At 57.0% G+C, this 14388-nt stretch overlaps 1 protein-coding gene across 2 annotated transcripts; it reads left to right on the forward strand.

Annotated features, from left to right (window-relative positions):
- Positions 1-1441: 1441 nt before the first annotated feature.
- Positions 1442-13873, forward strand: NFATC4 (nuclear factor of activated T cells 4). 2 transcript variants are annotated; one of them, XM_022553619.2, is made up of 10 exons: positions 1442-1570; positions 2670-3765; positions 5101-5263; positions 5859-6058; positions 6353-6525; positions 6963-7103; positions 8024-8079; positions 8361-8487; positions 8673-9254; positions 9990-13873. In XM_022553619.2, the coding sequence occupies exons 1-10, from the start codon at positions 1471-1473 to the stop codon at positions 10055-10057; spliced, it is 2706 nt and encodes a 901-aa protein (XP_022409327.1). In that variant the 5' UTR covers positions 1442-1470; the 3' UTR covers positions 10058-13873. The 2 variants fall into 2 exon arrangements, with proteins under 2 accessions (XP_022409327.1, XP_089763652.1); XM_089907526.1 differs by having other exon boundaries at positions 8673-8933.
- Positions 13874-14388: the final 515 nt, after the last annotated feature.

Here is a 14388-nt window from a genome sequence, read left to right on the forward strand (position 1 = left end):
TCTTTCCCGGCCCCGCCGAGCCTGTTTCTCATTAGAGTAACGGGCGCGGCCCCACCCCGGCTGCGGAGTGTTTGTAAACGTCTGACCCGAGGGCCGTCGCTTAACCCTTTAGATGCGGGGCTGGGGCGCCGCTGGGGGCGCGGCCCTGAGCCGGAGGGATTTAGATTAAAGATAGCTGCGGCTTGTTAGACAGGTTTGTAGCCTACGGTCTGCTAGGGGGAATGGTACCCGCCTCCCACCTCCCACCTCCCACCTCCCACCCCCCACTCCAGTCCGACGTCCAAGTAACTAATCTCGATCTAAATCCCTCTCACACGACAGGGCCCCACCATGCCTGCCCTTCCTAGAAACTCCAGTCCGAGTCTTTCTTCCTCCTCCCGCACAGGTGACAGGTGTCCAACTCTGGGGCCCACAAGGTCGCTGGGCTGCGGGGCTCTGGTAAACCTGGTCAGGATTATCAGGAGAGCTGGAGCGGGTTGCCATCGGATCCGAGATTCATTCCAGACTAAGGTTCTAGGGAGGAGGGAGCCGACTTTCCTAAGGGGCTAATTAATGGCCCCTCTGGGCGGCTGAGACTAGGGCAGCAGTAAAGTCCGGCCTGGATCCTCGCCCATCAGGAGCCGTGGACCTTTGAACAGTGACCCGAGACCGCTAAATGTTCTTCATTTTGGGGGGAGGAGGAGAGATGACCGGTGGAGGGCCTGATTCGGTAGGTCAAAGGCTTCCAGAAGGCCTAGGCAGAGCGGCCTTAGGCTAGGGTCTTCAAAGGAATGGCTTTCTCCTCTTCAGAGCAGCCTGGAGCCATTCTCTAACCCCAGAGCCTGGCTGGCCTTAGGCTTGGAGGAAAAGGGGAGGAGAGGTGGTCCTTCCTTGCTAGTTGCTGGCTGCACAATTCTTCAGAAAGTGTTTTCCCCGGGCCCTCTACACTGTGGGCCCAGGATGTGGCCCCTTTAAGGCGCTCGGACCCGGAGCCCCTGAACTTAGACTAAGTTGGGGATTGTGGTGGTAGTGCTCCCTGCGGGGAAATGATTGTCACAACTGAGGGCCAATAGGCATCATTATGGTCCTACCACGCTTGAGAGACCGTTTTCCAATTCAGTTTTGTTCTTTTTTTTTTTTTTTGAGGGGGAGGGACTGGAGAGAGGAGAGAGAGAGAGAGAGAGGGAGGGAGGGAGGGAGGGACGGGGGGGGACAAGGGGCGCGTGGTTTTCCCATCTCATCCCTGGAGGAGGGGCTGGAGCATCCCGGGCAGCCAATCAGAGACAGGCTGGGGGGGCACTTTGAAGAAGTTTGGGGAAAAAAGTTTGGAAAAGTTTCTATAATAACGAGGGGGCGTCCGGAGGGAGGCGGCGGCGGCGGAGGAGGGGGCGTCTCAGAGAAGGGAGGGCGGGAGCCACGGGTCAAGATACTGCAGCCTCCTGAGATCCCCCCTCCCACCCAGACCGGGACCTGGGGGCTCTGGCCGGATCCATGGGGGCAGCAAGCTGCGAGGATGAGGAGCTGGAATTTAAGCTGGTGTTCGGGGAGGAAAAGGAGGCCCCCCCGCTGGGCGCGGGGGGGTCGGGGGAAGGTCAGTGCGGGGCTGGGGAGGGGTCTTGGGGTCCGTGAGGGAAGGGCGCAGGGATCCTGAGTCTGGGGACTTTCGGGCAGAGAGCCTGGGGTGAGAGATGAGGGGCTCAGCGGTTGAGGGGAGGTGCGGGGCTCGGGGGTCTGCGGAGGTGAGGCTGGGGACCCGGCGCCACTTTCTCCTTTTTAGGTCGTGACTGGGGTGGGGGTGGGGGGTGCCGTTGGCTGCGCGCCGCCTCTCGGCTGGGTTGTCACTGGGATGCGGGGCGGGCGGGAACAGCGGTCCCGAGAGCCCCGGGCGCTGCCAGGGAAAGGGGAGATTGGGCTCCGGAGCTTGCCCCTTGGGGACCGAGCCCTGGGCCCGCAGACGGGACGCCAGGGGCTGGGGGCGCTCTCAGGCCCAGCCGGGGCGCCCCTCCCCCTCCCCCGTCTGGCCGCAATGAGAGGCAGATGGCGGGGATTGAGCCGGGGGCGGCGGCCGCCGCTCGCACGGAATCCGGGCAGCCCGCGCCACCCCTCCCTCGCCTGGCCGGCGCGCGGCACCCCTCCGCTGCACCCCCACCCCCAGATTGGGGGGAGTGAGGGAGGAGCCACCTTCCCTTGTCATCACAGCCCTGGAGCCCCCCTTCCCCTGGCCACCGTTGCGATGGCAACTGGGGCTCCTGCCAGCGCCGTTTGGGGGTTTGGGAACCGCTGCTAATTGGGTTCATGTGTGAGTCGCCCCCAGCTCAGCCCAATGCTTCCTTAAACACGCCTCCAGGCCCAGCTCCAGCCCCTCTCGACCCGCCTCCCTTACCTTGAGACCCGCCCCGTCTGGTACCCCAGGTCCCAGGGCCAGGAGCTCAGAGTGTGATGTTCTCTGCGTAGGAAAAGACCTGACACGTCTGGCTCCATCCATCTCCTCCACCTTCCCAAGGCCAACTTTGCTTTTGTCTTTGTGGCTCTGAAGGGCATCTCAGAGACCTCTCTTTACTGAGGAGGGGGCAGCATACCAGACTTGGGAGGCTGCCCGCTCAAGGAACCTAGACATCTCACCTGCTTCTCTCTCTCCCCATCTCCTGTGACGTCCCTCTCTCTGTCTCCTTCCCTTCCCATTTTGACAGAACTGGACTCAGAGGACACCCCACCATGCTGCCGTCTGGGCCTGGGGGAGCCCCCTCCCTATGGTGCTGCCCCTATTGGCATTCCCCGGCCCCCACCCCCTCGGCCTGGCATGCACTCCCCACCACCCCGCCCGGCCCCCTCACCTGGCACTTGGGAGAGCCAACCAGCCCGGTCAGTGAGGCTGGGGGGGCCGGGAGGGGGCTCCGGGGGGGCTGGGGGAGGCCGTGTTCTTGAGTGTCCCAGCATCCGCATCACCTCTATCTCTCCCAGTCCTGACCCGCCAGCTGCGCTGGAGGACAACCCAGATGCCTGGGGGGAAGGATCCCCCAGGGATTACCCCCCACCAGAAGGCTTTGGAGGCTACCGAGAGGCAGGGGGCCAGGGCGGGGGTCCCTTCTTCAGCCCGAGCCCTGGCAGCAGCAGCCTGTCTTCCTGGAGCTTCTTCTCAGATGCCTCTGACGAGGCAGCCTTGTATGCAGCCTGTGACGAGGTGGAGTCTGAGCTAAATGAGGCGGCCTCCCGCTTTGGCCTAGGCTCCCCACTGCCCTCACCCCGGGCCTCCCCTAGGCCGTGGACCCCCGATGACCCCTGGAGCCTGTATGGTCCGAGCCCTGGAGGCCGGGGTCCAGAGGATAGCTGGCTACTCCTCAGCGCTCCTGGGCCCACCCCAGCTTCCCCACGACCTGCCTCTCCATGTGGCAAGCGGCGCTATTCCAGCTCAGGAACCCCATCTTCGGCTTCCCCAGCTCTGTCCCGCCGAGGCAGCCTAGGGGAGGAGGGGCCTGAGCCACCTCCAGCACCCCCATTGCCTCTGGTCCGGGACCCGGGCTCCCCTGGCCCCTTTGACTACACGGGGGCCCCACCAGCCGAGAGCATCCCTCAGAAGACCCGGAGGACTTCCAGCGAGCAGGCGGTGGCCCTGCCTCGGTCTGAGGAGCCTGCCCCGTGCAATGGGAAGCTGCCTTCGGGAGTAGAGGAGGCTGGGGCTCCTCCCGGGGGTCCTCGGAAGGAGGTTGCCGGCATGGACTACCTGGCGGTGCCTTCCCCACTGGCTTGGTCCAAGGCCCGGACTGGGGGACACAGCCCCATCTTCAGGTGAGGGTTGTGTCTGACACCACTGCTGTCTCCAGTCATCTCACCCAGGGAGCAGGAGGGCCAAGGGATGGGTTTGAAGAAAGGTCCTAGTTCTGTGTCCTTGGCATTTCAAAAGAGAATCTGCTACCAGCTTGGCTGCTGGTAAACTACTCAGTTTTAGGGAGAATTTAAAAAACGCACCCCCTTTGGACAGATGATTTGCAAAAGAACAGTCACTCCCTGTGGATCAATTAGAAAAAGCCCCTCCAGCCCCAGAAGGACCACGTGGGTAAAGGAGGAATTCCTCTAGGGTGTCCTCCACCCCCAGCTCGGTGCTGGAACATGGGCTGGATTTCAGCCCTACAATGGGCAGCAGGAAGTCTCCCTTCTCTAACTCAATTTCTAGGGCCTGACTTGTGGCTTAAAATATACCTGCTAGATTTGAATAAAGTAGCATGTATTTGCAAGTCAAAGGATTCATATTAAACCAAGCAGTTCTTGCTGTTCTTCTACACCTTCCACCCTCAAAGAACCTTGTCCATTTCAATAATCCTAAAACTTTGATGTCAGATCAAGCTGGCTCCATCCAGAAAAGTTTCCCTTAGTTGTTTCCAGACATTGCCAAGTATCACCTGGGGGCAATTACCGGTTGAGACTCCCTGGCCTAGGGTGTCTGGGCACTCACTACAGGAAAGTTGCAGATCCGTAACCCCCAGCTTTCTGGAACCCACCTGTCCAGCCCCAGCTAGTGGAAAGGGCGCTGGCCTGGGAACGGATGTGCTCAGTCCCGGCTCTGTCAGTTGCTGGCTTGCTTAGCCCTCTACGTTCCACCCTCAGTTTCTTTATTTGGGCTTAACAAATTAACAAAGGGGTTAATTTCTGAGACCTTTTCTGGTCTGAAGTTGTGCTTCTTTTTTTTTTAAATGTGGGATCTTAGTTCCCCGATCAGGGATCAAACCCATGACCCCTGCAGTGGAAGGGCAGAGTCCTAACCACTGGACCACCAGGGAAGTCCCTGAAGTTGTGCTTCTTTACTTGACTCTTCCTATCCAGGCTTGGGGGTTAAACTGGGCTTGGGGTTCCTCTGTATCCAGACCCTGTGTTCAGAGCTGGGAAGAAGGGAGTCTCAGTCCTGGTGCCCATTTACATACCCTCAACTCAAGGGGCTCTGAGGGGTCTGTCCCCCATCTCCCCTGCTTCTGGACTTGTGGACTGTTTTACTTCGGCTGTAATTTTCTTTCTCCCATACCCACTGCCGCTTCCTCCTTCACATCCTGGGGAGCTGGGACCCAGGGCTGCCCTGATTGGGATGTGAGGCTGCGGGTGATCAGTGCTCTTCTCTCTGTCTCTGTCCAGGACCTCTGCCCTCCCCCCGCTGGACTGGCCTCTGCCCAGCCAGTATGAACAGCTGGAGCTGAGGATCGAGGTGCAGCCCAGAGCCCACCACCGGGCCCACTATGAGACAGAGGGCAGCCGGGGAGCTGTCAAAGCTGCCCCTGGTGGTCACCCCATTGTCAAGGTAAGGGGCAGAAGCCAGGCCTGGTAGCCTCTCTCCTCTCCAGTCCCAGATCCCTGCAGATGGGCTCCAGCTGTGCAGACCCATGGCACTGCCCTTTCCCACACTCCCTCTCAGCAATGACCCTGCAGGCGGCCTGGGGGAGGGACTGGTGTTAGGGGAGGAAGGGTGCACTTCAAGGACCCGGATGTACTTTCTACTCCTCTGTCCCTCCACCCCGGCTCCACTCATCCCATGGGACACCAGCCTTATGTCTACTCTGGAAAATGGTGGCCTGCCAGATGTGGGGGAGGGGTCAGGCTGAGGCCAAAGTTCACTGGGAGTTAGGTTGTCTCTGTTGAGTTGGGCCAGTCTCCCTTGGAAGATTTTCCCCTTTGCCCAGCCCAGTTTGGGCCTCATTCCAAGAATAACACTGAACTCCAGGCCACGTTTTCACCACAACTGGTGGAGAAACTAGTGCCCAATCTCCCCCTGGAAATCCCTTCCAGGATATCCTTTATCTTTCACTCCTCTCCAGGGGTGGACTGAAAACTTAGGGACGGATGAAGGATGAGACAGTGGGGATTTCAACTGGGTGGCCTTTGTCTCCCTCTGCCAGCTCCTAGGCTACAGTGAGAAGCCACTGACCCTACAGATGTTCATCGGCACCGCAGATGAGAGGAACCTGCGACCTCACGCTTTCTATCAGGTGCACCGTATCACGGGCAAGATGGTGGCCACGGCCAGCTACGAAGCTGTAGTCAGTGGTACCAAGGTGTTGGAGATGACCCTGCTCCCTGAGAACAACATGGCAGCCAAGTAGGTTCCAACTCCACTTCCCTTCATTCTGCGGGCTTGAGGACTAGCCTTTTCCATGGGGTCTAAGCTAGGTCCACTCTTCCTCTCCCCAGAAGAGTTAGACATCATCCCTAGGAGGTGTCAGGCGTTCTCGCCATCTAGAAGGGGACTTTGGGGCTGGGGAGTACTCTGGAGAGGCCACCTCTGGGTTCCGATAGCCCCCCCATAGTCTCCCAGAGAAGGTCATTTAGGGCTTTGGATGGAGGGTGATTCTGGCATCAGCTGGGAGGGCTTGCCTTCCGTTCTTGGCTTCAGCATTGACTGTGCCGGAATCCTGAAGCTTCGGAATTCAGACATTGAGCTGCGGAAGGGTGAGACGGACATCGGGCGCAAGAACACACGCGTGCGGCTGGTATTCAGGGTACACGTGCCCCAAGGCAGCGGGAAGGTCATCTCGGTGCAGACAGCATCGGTGCCCATCGAGTGCTGTGAGCAAAGAAGCCCTGTAGCATCTCTCTGTCTCTGGCTAACTTCTTGTCTGTGTGTCTGTCTGCCCATCTCCTCTGCAGAATGTGCGGTGCCCTGCTGGTCCTGGGGACACCTGTGAAGGACCCAGCCCTTATTTCTATCATGGATGGGCTGGGGGAAGTGTTCTACTTTACCCCTGCTCCATCTGCCCCTGGGTATCCCCCATGTATTTGTTTGCATAGCTCTTAGGCCTACCCTGTTCATCTCTGTCTTTCTGCCCAGGAGTGGTTCCTTACATGGTCTGTGTGACCCCAGAGAGACCATTGTTTTTCTTGTGTGTCTGCTTCTGAGGAGGGCTCCTCCAGGGCCCTGTGACAGTTATTCTAGGGAGGGTTGGGGCACAGGAGGCTGTCCTCTCCATACCAGCCAGCCAGGCCTTTTCTGCACTGCTCTGCAGCCCAGCGCTCAGCTCAGGAGCTGCCCCAGGTGGAGGCCTACAGCCCCAGTGCCTGCTCCGTGACGGGAGGGGAGGAACTAGTGCTGACTGGCTCCAACTTCCTGCCTGACTCCAAGGTGGTGTTCATCGAGAGGGGCCCTGGTGAGTATCTATGGGGAGGCGGGGAGGGCAGGCAGGAAGAGCTTGGAACGGGAGGGTGAATGATTTCTGGCACTGTCTCTAAACTAGCAAGTTGAGCCTCAATTTCCTTATCTGTAAAATGGGGCAGATAGACTGCCCGTCCTGTTGTACTGTCTCCTTCCCGTGCGTACTCTGGGCATCTGAAACGCTCAGGATGGCAAATAAATGTAAGAAATACACATTCTTTTATTGAGGAGTCAGCTTTGAGCTAATTTACCCCCATGTGGCTGGGGAAGATGAGAAGGAAAGAGGTGACTTGTACCCTCACAGGTGGACCCTGAGCCCCTCCTGAGTTATGGGACTGGCAGCACAGCTGTGATTACAGGAGGCTGTGAGGTGCCCCAGAATAGAGCGGCCAGGGTGGAGAAGGGAAGACTGAGGGGCCCAGGTATACTCACCAACCTGAGGCCTCTGCTCTCCCCAACCCTGCCCACCCAAAGCCCCAGCCCTTTCCTCAAGTTTAGCGCCCTAGGACCATATCAGAGCAGAGTCAGAGGTTCTGGGTCATGAGACTTGGGGCCTCATAGCCTCCCTTCAAGCTGAGACCCTTTCCTACCCTTGAACTTCTTTCCAGCTCTGTCATGGGAGGGGATGTTTAGAGGTGCATGAGAGGGTTCCAGAGTTGTTTCTGGTCCCTGGACTGGCCCTGCCATTTCTCTTGGCCTCAGCTTGTGGCTCTAGATCTTGGAGACTGTTTTAAACCCTGCCTGTCCTATTGGGTTGAGTAAACATGCAGCGGGCTCCTCTGTGAGCTAGGCCTTGTCAGGACCTTCTGAGTCTGGCCTTGGCTCCAGCAGGAGGGGAAATGGCAGAGGCCTGGGCATGGGGCAAGGGGTAGGGGCCGTGCGGCTGGGCTGGAGCTCCCTGTTCTTCCTGCACAGATGGAAAGCTGCAATGGGAGGAGGAGGCCACAGTGAACCGGTTGCAGAGCAATGAGGTACCCGTGTTACTAGGGTCCCCCCTGTGGGTGGGAGTGGGGTGGGAGAAGTCAGGAGATTCTCAGCCAGCTCCCTTGAGCTTGGGAGTGGACTCCAGCAGCTACCTGTTCTTTTCTAGAGGAAGCAACCTGGCCACTCTGGAAGCAGGGACACCTCTAGGGAATGAACTTTGCTCCTTTGTAAATGGAAAAAGCCAGGAGGTGGTGTTAGGGTACTTGGAAGGGCTGGGCTGAGCCTAGATCCCTGAGGGCCCCCTGCCTCATCCTCTGCTCTTCCCCAGGTGACGCTGACCCTGACCATCCCCGAGTACAGCAACAAGCGGGTGTCCCGGCCAGTCCAGGTCTACTTTTACGTCTCCAACGGGCGGAGGAAGCGCAGTCCTACCCAGAGTTTCAAGTTCCTGCCTGGTGCGCTCCGGAACAGCCCATGGTGGGGGGATGCGGACGTGGGGACTGATGCAGGGGCACAGGGGTGCAGTGAGGGGTCAAGGGAGGGATGAGACCTAGGGATAGAAGAGACCTAGGGCTGGTGGGTGCGCGGCAGGGAGACTGCCAGCCCTCTCACCAGCGTGTCCTCCTTCCCATCCGTCCAGTGATCTTCAAGGAGGAGCCTCTACCGGACGCATCTCTCCGGGGCTTCCCTTCAGCATCGGGCCCCCACTTTGGCTCTGACATGGACTTCTCACCACCCAGGCCCCCCTACCCCTCCTATCCCCATGAAGACCCTGCTTATGAAACTCCTTACCTGTCAGAAGGCTTCAGCTATGGCACGCCCCCTCTGTACCCCCAGACGGGGCCCCCGCCATCCTACAGACCTGGCCCGCGGATGTTCCCTGAGACTGGGGGTACCACAGGTTGCGCCCGCCCACCTCCAGTCTCATTCCTACCCCGGCCCTTCCCTAGTGACCCCTATGGAGGACGGGGCTCCCCCTTTCCGCTGGGGCTGCCGTTCCCTCCTCCAGCCCCCTTCCGGCCTCCACTACCTTCATCCCCACCACTTGAAGGCCCCTTCGCTCCCCAGAGCAGTGTTCACCCCCCACCTGCCGAGGGATACAGTGAGGTAGGGCCAAGCTATGGCCCTGGGGAGGGGGCTCCGGAGCAGGAGAAGTCCAGGGGTGGCTACGGCGGCAGCTTCCGAGACAGTGTCCCTATCCAGGGTATCACGCTGGAGGAAGGTGGGTGTGGGACCAGGGGCTGCGAGTGTGAGTGTGTGCAAGAGATTGCTCTGCATGTTTGCTGAGGGCTGGAGCTTGGCCTCCCAGAGGTTGGGCCTCCGTGGTCCCTCAGGGCCAGCTGGAGGGCCTAAGGAGGCCAGTGCTTGGTGCGTGTGGCCAGTTGAATCCAGTTGAATTCTGAAGGGGGCACGGAGTACCTGCCTAACCTTTCTGCTGCCTCGGCCCTTGGCCCCAGATCACTGAATCTCAGGGCTAGAAGTACTTGCAAGATCATTCAATCTGGCTCCCTCAATTTGCAGATCCAGGCAGTGAATTTCAGAGAGGGGCAGTGGCTTGCTGGTGTCCCAGCCGAGCACGTTTTCCCTTGCCTAAGCTTCTCCCCCTAAACCTGGTGACCGTGGTCTGGATTGGTGATGAGGGGCCTTCCTATTTCGCCTCTCTTTCCTCCCACTGGCTACACCCACCTCCGGCCCTGCTGACAGCGACTGCCCTGACGCTGCAGGCCAAGCCAGCAGGAAGGGGGCCTGAGAACCCACATGGATGGAGTTCAGCAAGATTTGATTGAGAGCAGGGGTCAGGACATAGTGGGGAAACTGAGGCCCAGTGGTAGAGAAGCCAGTGCAGGAGGAGCCTGGAGGCATCCTAGACGGAGGCCTGCCTGCAATGGATTGGGGGTCTCTGGAAAAGGAGGCGACCTGCCCCTTGCCCAGTCTCTCAACTGCCCCTCCTTTACAGTGAGTGAGATCATTGGCCGAGACCTGAGTGGCTTCCCTGCACCTCCTGGAGAAGAGCCTCCCGCCTGAACCATCGCCTGGCCCCCGCTCCCCCCTGCCCTGCCCACTTTCCCTTCATCCTGGGATGGCGGTTCCAGAGGCTTGGGGGCCAATATGGTTCCTCTTTCCCAGTTTCTTGCCTGCTCTCCCCTGCCCTCCCTTCCCTCCCCTAGCTGAGGTGTGGCCCCCGGGGCCTGGTGCTGCCTTGGAGGGCTGGGGGCGGGGGAATGTGGAGGCCTGGGATGGGGGTGGACCCTGGGGGGTACTGGGAGCGAGGACTGGAGGACTGCCGGGAGTGAAGGCCGTGTCTAGATTGTGTACAGCCCACGGTGCTGGGAGGCTGGGGCCAGGTTGATGGGTAATAAACTGCTCGCTGACTAGTGTTTCAGGCTCCAAAACTCTTTGGAGAGAGAGATGGGGCAGCTTACTCTAGCCCTGGCCAGAGGAGGCTTAGAACCTGGGAAGGGATGGGATGTGGCTGGGAACATTGCATCCCAAAGAGTGTCAGTGCAAGGGGGTGGGGAGGGTTTGAAGGGTCGCAGAGTCTCCCTAACTGGGGTGAGGTCGGGAGCCAGGGTTTGTAGACCTCTCCTCCCTGGGGATTCAGTTTCCTTTAGTAGCTTTGGGAAAATCTGTGTATTTTCAAGTTACTTTCTCTTGCTACCACCGAGATGATTCTGATTCATAGCCAAGGTCAGGAAACACCAGTCTAGTCCCTCTCCCTCATTTACAAAGGAGGAGTCTATGGCTCAGAGAGGGAAGGGGGCTTGCCGTATGTCACACAGCTAATCAATAGCAGGTTGAACGCTGCACTTCTGGGCTCCTGCCCCCAGCCCACCCCCAGATATCCTAACCCATGGAGGTCAGGCCCCTGAAGCTTATCTCCCTGGAGCAGGGTAGGAGATGAGGGAGGGCTGGCATGGGTCCATCCACACTCTGGATTCTCCAAACTTTGGGGTCTGTGAAGACATTCTGGAAAGATCTATGTTTCAGAGGTAGACTGCAGGAAGCCAAGCAGCTCCCCAGTTGCCCTGACATGGCCTGAGCTCCAGCCTTTCCCACAGGTATACCCACATATCACCACTGACAGGCCCAGCCTGGAAACCTGGTTTGCCCCATGTCTTGACAGCCTAGGGGGCCAAGTCCCCAGTGGGTTGGGGAGAGCCTGGCATACAGGAGGCACTGAGGACCACTGGCCCAGCTGCAGGGGGCCATACCCCAAAGGTATTCCGGGTGTTAGTACTCGGGAGACTTGCCTCCTCTCAAGGCTGGTATGTCCAGTGCGTCTAGACAGGCCTGGCAAGTGCCCATGTGTTCAGCTGTGGGTGTGACAGAAGCTGGCTCTGGAATGGAGGACAGGAGAACGAGGATGACCCCTGGTCTTGTCACTGCTGCTTTGCAATGAATCTCCTTTATCTTCCTGAACACAAACTGCTGCGAACCAGACTGATATCAGGTGATTGGCTCACCGGGCCATGGCTGCTTCTCAAAGGTACCCTCCAGCAGGACTAGAGTCATCACCCACAGCAGGAGGGACCCAGGGCACACGTGTCCTGGCCAGCACCCTTCAGCTCCCCCTCCAAGATCTCTGACAGGAGGCGAGTCAGCCTCTGTGAATGAAAAGCTATAGTGATGGGGACGCGCTGCCTCCCAGGGCAGACTGTTACACTCTCTGCCATAGCACTGCCACTCATTCATTGCCAGGCATTTATTGAGCAGCTACTAAGTGCCAGCCAATGCGTCCTGGAGGACCTCATAGCCTCATGGGGTGACAGTAAATAAACACACATTATAACTCAACAATTCAACTCAGTAAATGTTTCTTGTACAGATAGTATGTCAGGTCTTGGGTGGGGGGAGTAAACAATTTTAATATGGGGAAGGAGCAGAACACAGGGGCACTCCATCCAGCTGTGGGGGTCAGAGGGAACTTCAGGGCTGACTTCTAGACTGGGATCTGAAGCATGACTGGGAACTGACTGGGCTGAGAGTAGGGGAAGGGCAGGCCAGGCAGAGCCACCAGATGGGCCATGTCTTGGAGGAGAGAGGCAAACAGGGAGGGCCAGCAGATGGAGGGCTTGGCACGCTCGTGGGACTGGTGAAGTTCTGGAAGTGGGGACCAGAGAGGGAAGCAGGGGCTGGGTTCTGAGGGGCCTTGTAGCCACACTAGGAAGCTTAGTTATCCAAGGATAATGGGCGCTTTCCCACTAGATGGTAGGGTTTAAGCTGGGATTGATACAGTAGATTTGCCTCACAGCTCTTCCTTGGGTAGAGCTTCCATCTGCTTCCCTGTGACTGCTCTGCCAGCTCATTGTTCTGCCCTGTGGGCCCATACTTCACACGCCTAATCCCTCTTCCCATTAGAATCCTGAGGTGGGCGGGTCAACTCCCAAGGTCATTGTCTCTTCCCAGGTTCCTACAGACATCCAGCTCCCTGAGGCTGGAGTTGGGAGAGGGAAGAGAAGGAGGCTGGATCTTCGGTCGGTGCCAGAAGAGACTTCCTTGGCCACGGTTTCTCAAAGTGTGGTCTGAAGATAACTTGCATTTGAGTCATTAGGGAGGTTTTTTGGTTTTATTTTATTTTATTGTTTGTTTTTGTTTTTAATACAGATTTCTAGGCAACCCCTGACCTACTCAATTGTATTCTCTGGGGGCAGGCATAGGTTTCTGCATTTTAAACAGCACCTTAGGTCAGGGGTCCCCAACCCCCAGGCCGTGGACCGCTACCAGTTCATGTCCCATTAGGAACCAGGCCACACAGCAGGAGGTGAGCAGTGGGCGGGCGGGCGAGCGAGCGAAGCTTCACCTGCCGCTCCCCATTGCTCCCCATCACTTGCTCACTGCCTGAACCACCCACCTCTGCCCCCAGCCATAGAAAAATTATCTTCCATGAAACTGGTCCCTGGTGCCAAAAAGGTTGGGAACCACTGCCTTAGGTGATTCTCCGGCACAAGAAAGTTTGAGAACTAGAGTCATCTGTCAATTAAGGGTCATTCCTTCCCACTCCAGACTCTAAGACAGCTCCCTGCCCCCTTCTCATAGATCTAGTCTGGGCTGCTTTGGGTGGAAGGTCACCTGCAAAAGTGTACTTAAGGGAGGGGAAAGGCACACACATTCCTGACGTTGCAGCTCCCCTCTCCTCTCTCCTTGGCTCTGTCCTGCTCCATAGACAATCTGAGATGGTCTCGGGGCAGCCTGGAGCTCTGGTGCAGCAGCAGCTGCCCCAGAACTTTTGAGTCTCCTTCTCTGGCTGGGTCTCTGACCTCTAAGACACCTGGGGAGGGCACACTGGGTAGCCTTCCAGGTGAATTTGGGCTCTGCCTGGAGCAGTTCTGTGATGCCTTGGTGCACCCCCTGGAGACTTTCTAAGTGTCGGGAAGAAGGCTGCAGAGGAGTGGCATCTCATGTACCTCCTGGAAACTCCAGACGAGGGAAGTGCGCAGGGGTTTGGTGCTTTTTTGGGAGCTGGTTTTAGTGGCCTCAGCATCTGGTTGCTTCCACAAAACATCCCAAGAAAAGAAAAGGGGGAAAAAAAGGAGATGGGGAAGGAACCTCTAAACTATAAGAGACTTAAGGACATATCAACAGTTTGGCTACTCCTTATCACATTAAGCATAGACTTGCCATGTGACACCACCAGCAATCTCTCCCCTACGTATTGACCCTGGTGAATAAAAAATTATGTCCACACAAAAACCTGTTCCCAAATGTTTATAGCAGTTTTATTCATAATCAACCCAAACTGGAAACAACCAAGATGTTCTTCAGTAGGTGAACAGATTAACTGTAGTACATCCAAGCAGTGGAATACTATGTAACAATAAAAATTAATGAAATATTGATTCATGCAACAATATAAATAAATATTAAATGCACTTTGTTAAGTGAAAGAAGCTAGACTCAAGTGGCTACATTTTGTGTGATTCTATTTACATGACATTCTGGAAGAGGCACTGTGGTAGAGACACAAAACAGATCAGTGGTTGCAGGGGGAATGCTTAGAGAACAAGGAGTAGTTGACTGCAAAGGGATAGCACATGGGAATTTTCAGGGTGATGGAACTGTTTTGTGTGATCTCACGGTGGTGAATACGTGACTCTGTCAAAATCTATAGAACTCTACACAGATGGAAATTAATTATATACAAATTTTTAAAGAGTCATTCAATCCTAGGATAGAATGTAAAGCGTAATATATGAATCTAAATGTATTATGAATATGTATGGAAAAGGCGGTGGTGGGGGGGAAGGAGCTAAAATCAGTAATTTGGGGAAACAATGTTTTGACTGGGTACTGTAAGGCTAAAGACAAAAGGAATCATACGTACAGATTATAGTTGGTAAATTTGTTACAGGTTAATG

The sequence above is a fragment of the Delphinapterus leucas genome, chromosome 2 (assembly GCF_059928025.1).
Source record: "Delphinapterus leucas isolate spDelLeu-1000000601 "Yukka" chromosome 2, BTC_Dleu_Yukka2, whole genome shotgun sequence".
NCBI lineage: Eukaryota > Metazoa > Chordata > Mammalia > Artiodactyla > Monodontidae > Delphinapterus > Delphinapterus leucas.